The sequence below is a fragment of the Teleopsis dalmanni genome, chromosome X (genome assembly GCF_002237135.1).
Source record: "Teleopsis dalmanni isolate 2A chromosome X, ASM223713v2, whole genome shotgun sequence".
NCBI lineage: Eukaryota > Metazoa > Arthropoda > Insecta > Diptera > Diopsidae > Teleopsis > Teleopsis dalmanni.
Genome location: NC_051848.1, coordinates 101,252,611 through 101,259,538, shown reverse-complemented (window position 1 = coordinate 101,259,538; position 6,928 = coordinate 101,252,611). Strand labels below are relative to the sequence as shown.

The window sequence follows — 6,928 nt, the reverse complement described above, 5'->3', positions numbered from 1 at the left end:
AAATATTTATTACAGCAACATAGAACTATTTCACTATTAGGTTTAACTCAATTTTTTTCAAAATGATACACCTTCGTACAAATCTTCAATCGTGAGCCATCGTATGAGAAGAGCTTCTTGTCGCCTCATGAGTTGCGAGCAGAATGAGCCGAAAAGAGATCTTTGACTTAATATCTATATTTAAAAAGCAACTTAACAAATTTTTTAAGTCTTGTGTTTAATCCTGCTATACTCTGAGTATACCCCAGTTTTGGAAAGAGCCGGCAAAGGTTATTACAATATATAAAATTTACATTTTAATTCATCCTTTTATTTTGGTCTTGATAAAATAAGCAGTCTCAGGAAATCGTCAAAATTGACTGCAATAAAAGGTAGTAGCGATCATAAAAAATATGAAAACCGTACAGACAATGTTCGCACCAACTCACTTACAGTTATAGGTCAAAGATCTAAACAAGCAGTTACTAAACGGGCATCAAGTGTAAATTATTGGATCAGCAACTTGGCACCAACTAAGTCATACACAGAATTTTGTTTAAAATTATACTTGTTATGAGTAATATAATATATTATTTTCCTTAAAATTTTTTTTTTATTTTTGTATAACTTGTAAGAATTGTTTTTTAATAAAGTTTTATAATTAATGTTAATAGCTCATATGTTTAGTTTTATGATTTTATTTATACATTTGAGTTTTATTCAAATTGAAAACAAAAAATGCGTTTGTATTCTGTGAGAAGACCTTACTAAAATGATAAATAAGCTTATAATTATTATTGTAAGTGAATAAGTGGATGAATTTAGTAATCTACAATAATAAAAAAATATTTTAATGGCAGTATTTTCAAATTCCCAAAAATTATGTTAAGACATTATGTTAAGAATTAAGACATTATGCCGAAGCCGCATTTTATTGTTTATAAGTCGAGTGACATATTTTGAATCGTTAGTATTATAAATATATGTCCCTACACCCCACCCTACACTCAATTCCATATTTTAGTTCTGAATAAAATAAACTATAATACACACATTTTAATCATTTGATTTATGAACATTCCAGAACAGAAGACAGCAACTTTTAAATACAAAATCCATATTATTAGCAAATGCTATTATTAGATGTAGAAAGGTTATACAACGAGCAGATATAGGTATAACTTAACATACTTACATATAAGAGGTACAACTAAACATATTTGCATACAAAATAGCAAAATAGTATTTTAATAGTATATGTTATATAATACCACAAATTTTCAATCCAATGCAGGGTCTGAAATTAACTTTCTACCCATTTACAACAATAAATTCGGCTTCTGCTGATGTAAAAATTAAAAAAAGGTTTTTTATTTTTTCAAAATAAAATAATATAAAAAAAACTCATAAGTTAGATACGTATCCAAAGTAACATAAATATATAAAAGTCTATTATAATTAAGTGTCGTATAGAGGTTTTATATAATGAAGCCACATTAGTTTTATGTCGTTCTACAAATGAATCGACGGCTCAAAACAATTTCAACACTTCTGTGTGTATTCTGTGATTAACACAATTTTTTCAATAAGTTATGGACAAGAATTGCCATATCCACATTATAAAATTATATTGTATCAAGGCTACCATATATATTTTTATTATTGATAGATACGTAATGATTTTGTTGCTACGTTACACAGTTTATAAAGACATATCCAATAGAACTTTCTTCAGCAACATGGATTCAACCTACTGGAAACGAAATTACACTTCCTTTGAATTTTAAATCTGAAAAACAAATTAAATCAGGTTTTCCTTGAGATTTAAAAAGTTTTGACTTAGCATATTTGACAACATTTTCTTCATAATTTTTCAGAAACAATTTTGTGTTTATCTATTCAAAATTCCCGGTCACTTCAAAACATGTTTCGAACTTTCTTTAACAAAATTTTTTAGTATTTCGGGTATCAAGAAGTATATAAGGAAATAAGATATTTGCTAACGTGCCATTGACAAGGTGTAAAAGAATATATAGAGTCCGAAGATAACATTCGGAATGCAACCATCACGTTTTCCTATATACAATAAATCGTAATTCACGCTTAACAATAATTTCTCTTTGGAACATAAACTTCTAATTGGGATCCAAAGTAAGTTTATGGGTTGTTTTAAGACTCCATTAATCAATGTGCTAAAGTCAAAGAACGAAAGTCGTAAAGATCACTTTGAGATTTTATAACCTAAACGTTGACTCAAGCTCTTAGTGTATAAAAATTTATTATACCAATATTATTCATACTAGGTTGTGAAAAAAGTATTCTGTAGACTACTACATATGTATGGTATATAAAATAACAATGATTGATTATTGTCACAGTAGTCTGTCTGCGCGATTGGAGCTGACCTTCGCGGTCACTGGCTTTGTTTTTTCTTTCTTTCCCTTTTTCCGCCGACAGGCTTTCATTTGAAAGCATATAGAGCACCAGGTTTAGGCGGCCTCAGCCAATGTCGAGAGGTTGTTTCGGCCTATGTGAAGAAAAAAATTCATCCGTAAAGAATTTAATTTTCCCTCTACCATCCATTTTTGAGAAACGTGCACGGATCCGCCATTTGGATACGCGCATTCTGGTGACTTTATATACACTTCAACGGAATTAATATAAAATATGCCTATTTCGAAATGTGATTTTTATTCCCGCAGGAAGTTTTGTTGAGAGTAAGTTTTAATAATTTTGTATGACATCGTTCTTGTAGATCAGATATCAAACATGTAGTAAAACTGCATGACAGATACTGACAGTTTTGTATAAATTACAAATACTCAGTTAATGACTGTAAATGCTAATAAACTTATTTTAGAGAGTCTTGAGATAACGTCTTTCGAAAAAACGTTCAATAAACAAATAACATAATAATATGGAATATGTGAAATCAATGAAATAATTCTAAAAATTGAGTTTGTCTAGTAATATGCTAAAAATTTTTTTCTCCGTAATGAATTTTGCTTTAGAACACGAGTTTTGTAACAAGAATTGTTGGCCTGACGTATACTAGATATTTAATACATAATCATTTAATAAACAAGTGAAAATGATTAAAAGTTCGATATCGGGCAATGCCACTAAACCCGAAAGTATAACATTAAAATATAAAGGTGATGGAACGTCTGTGTCACCTAAGGATAGACAATATGGAGGAGATGTGATATTTCAAAATAATGATTGCCCCTTAACAAGTGAACAATTCTTAAGAGCAAGACAGAAATTTGTTCTTCTTGAAAATGCAAATAGTACAAACGATGGGAATGCCTCAGCAGGAAAAGTTGTTAATAAAAAGAAAAACAGTTCCAAACCAGTTGAAGCAAATAGAAATCTTCCGAAGGAGTTTGCAGAGACAAGTTACTCAACCATTAACACTGAACATGAAATCAACCCTCCATTTCAGCCTCTACTCTATGAGGGATCAGCCTCCACAGTCTCACCTGTAGAATTGAATCCAAATGAAAACCTTATCTATAAAACTGAAACGCCAATGGTACTACCTAATGAAAAGCCATGCTGCAGTAAAGAATGTAGTGGTAAGTATTCTATTTAGGAACAAGTACGCATTTTTATACATATGTATTATGAAATCCATATTAAAATATGAATAATATGAATAATATTAAAAGTTTTGTTTGGAATAGGTACAACTGACCTCCAAAAAGAATTTGATTTTAAAACGATACGAAATAAATTTAAAAATTGGGCGGAGCCCAAAAACGATAACGTAAAGAGGTTAATAGCTAAACTCGAAAGAAAAACCAAGACTAGTGAACGCGATGGAAGAGATCAAGTGAAAAGGAAGAAGGAATATGGCAAGATGATTTATGAGGAAAATAACACAGAAAATGATGAAGGCAATAACCATCGAACCAACCCGAAATAGGATCAAACTTGTGCCAATGAAAAAAGTTGCTCAACTACTACTACTTAATTTTGGACTCACTGAACAAATCATATCCAAATAATGTCATCAACTAACATTAGGTTAAATTCTCATACCCGGATAATAATGACTAATTAAAATTTACTAAGTTAATGTATGAATACCATAGTATACAAAAGTCATCTTGATAACCATAACACCCAAAACCCACATCCCACATCCCAAACCCTAACCTTAAACACCATTCAACTTTTATCTTAATAAATAAACACATACATGAATTACGAACCAACAAGAGCTTTTATTTTATTTACCAGCAAAAGTGGATATCACTCGTTTTATTCAAAATAATAAGATAGTAATAGGGTAATAAATAAAAAGAAGCTCATTATAGAAGTAATAACTTAGTGTTTCCCAGCTATAGAATTGGTTAGAACGTGAAGTGTCTCACAAGCTTGTCATCTGACAAACAAGTAAAAGATTGCCTAATATGACTAATCGTTCAAAAGTTACTGCTCTTGAAGGTCAACTTGCGATCAATCGATCACAAGTTACTGTCCTTTAAACGTCGAAATTAAACTCGATGAATACTCTTTGTCCACGCATCAGCCCACATGCATCAGTGGGAACACGTACGTGAAAATCTAATTCTTCTGCGAATATTCTGTTACTCACATCAATATGCGGTGCGTAAATTAAAATCATTCATTATTAATTAATCTTTATTTCACAATTTTGAATTTTTAATTCAATTAAACTATATTTGGACAGAAAAAATATTTCTAGATATTAGTAATTGAGATCAGTTGCAGGTTGGTGCTAAAATAGCACTGGACAAGACAGGAAAAAGACTCGAATATATTACAGAATAATTGTAATATCAAATTGTTTAAAAGTCCTCTATACGTACAGACGTGTTTTATAGTGCTCTTACAAAGTTTTACTAGTTAGCTGGTGTTTAGCGCGATAACTACATACAAAGTTCTAGATCAAAGAAGTTTTTGAGTGTTAAATCGCATTATATATGCAAAAACTATTGAAATAGGAAATAAATGATCAAATCAACGAAGTCCATTAGCAACACGAAGCCAAAAACAGCTAAAGACCAAAAACAACTGAAACTCATTTGAAGAAACTTACGACACTTGTTTACACCAAAAACTAGTGAACAATGTTGGAGTGAACAATGTCATACCCCACTGATAAGCTCACCTCATACGCTCACGCTGGGACTCACCCCAACAAATCTAACAGCGCATTCCTGCTTAACTTCAATAAGTACTACAAATAGCGTCACAGTAAGCACTCCAAACTCGATAACTAACACCTTGAGTTTTACATCAACTCAGATATCCGTTTTTTCTACTCATGCCTTACCTTTACATCCAACAACCCCGGTAAGTTCGATCGCTATTACATCAAATATTATACTGAACGAAATGCCTATTACATCATTTTGCGCTATTCTATATTATTAATGCAAAAAATTCTCCAACAACATACTCAATCGAAGGGAAATACTCACTTAAAAGAAACCCCATTAAGCAATTCTCCTGAAAAGTCTTCAGTACAAAAAATCAAAGTTCAAAAAGAAGGTCAGAAAAGAACTCGTTCAAATCTCGATATTCGCCGTTCAAAAAATCCTGAACAAACTAAAAAACAAGCTAAATTAGATAGTTACTGCCTAGACAATCCAAACCGTTCTATATATAGATTTTTAATACTAGAAATAGAAGAAGAAGAAGCTGAAGAAGCTGAAGAAGTGATGCAAGATGGCAAAAAGCAGCCCAAACCTCCACCAATATTCATAGATAGGGTAAACAACATAAATCCTCTCATAAATATTTGGTCCTCACCAGTAGGAAACAATTTTGAGCTAAAAGTTTTAAAAAACGAAAAAGTAAAAATCCAAGCGAAAACCACTGAGTCTTTTGAATGAATTTTATACCTACAAGCCTAAGCTACAAGCTATTTTAAGAAACATGCATTCGTCTGTCAACACCAAGGACATTAAAACAGCTCTGGCGTAAATGAGCCATAAAGCTTTAAACGTGTTTAATATGAAACATAGAGAATCGAAAAAACCACTTCCTCTCATCATTGTAGAACTTGAGCCTCATCAAAATAACAACGATATCTACAGCATAAAGAATTTGATGCATAGTCGTGTCATGTTTAAGGCTTCTCGTCCTAAACGGGACATTCCACAGTGTCGTAACTGCCAAAACTATGGCCACACGAAAAGTTATTGTCGAAGACATCCGAGGTGCATCAAATGTGCAAAAAATCATTCTTCGTTTCAATGTCCAATCCAAGGAAGAAGTACTGAAGTCAAATGCGTTTTATGCGAAGGAAGCCATCCTGCAAATTATAAAGGTTGTTCGATCTATAAGCAGCTACAAACAGCGAAATTTCCAACACTAAGACCAAAATCAATATCAACTACAACCAAAGAAACTGACAAAGGAAAAGACAAAGCTTCTGTCCCGAGGGCTCCTAAAAGAAGTTATGCTAGCGTGCTAGTGGTACAATCACCTGAATCTATTACTATTCCAAAATTTCCGGATAAAATGAGCGAAGTTCTAATAGTAGTTAAGCAATAGTCACGCTGACAACTAAATCATGTCCGACAGTGAATTAAATACAGTCCTCTGGAATGCGAATGGGCTGTCAAAACACTGTTTAGAGCTACAAGAATTTTTGAAAGATCAAAAAGTAGACATCATGCGAATATCTGAAACACGTTTCACTTCAAAACATTATTTTAAAGTACCAGGCTATGACTTTTACCACACTATGCATCCCGGTGGAACAGCACATGGCGGAAGTGGCATTTTAGTTAAAACAAGCATATCACACTTTGAACTGCAACAATACCGCACTGAAGAGATTCAAGCAACCAGCATTTCAACAAAAGATTGGTATGGCCCAATCACAATAGCATCAGTATATTGTCTACCAAAACACGCAACTAAGACGGCAACATATATAAAATTCTTTAGAACTCTAGGTAACAGATTT

The 6,928-nt window shown here is 32.2% G+C and overlaps 1 protein-coding gene across 2 annotated transcripts in view; it reads left to right on the top strand.

The window, feature by feature from the left end:
• Nucleotides 1-1,856: 1,856 nt before the first annotated feature.
• LOC119687958 (probable H/ACA ribonucleoprotein complex subunit 1-like protein) overlaps nt 1,857-6,928 on the top strand; it is an 11,234-nt gene continuing 6,162 nt past the window's right edge. The window contains exons 1-3 of one of the 2 annotated variants that reach the window (XM_038102522.1): nt 1,857-2,130; nt 2,991-3,557; nt 3,666-4,202. In XM_038102522.1, the coding sequence (XP_037958450.1) occupies nt 3,071-3,557; nt 3,666-3,907 (729 nt within the window). In that variant the 5' untranslated portion in view covers nt 1,857-2,130; nt 2,991-3,070 and the 3' untranslated portion in view covers nt 3,908-4,202. Of the gene's footprint in view, nt 2,131-2,990; nt 3,558-3,665; nt 4,203-6,928 lie in introns of those variants that run through there. The other variant, XM_038102523.1, reaches the window with a different exon arrangement.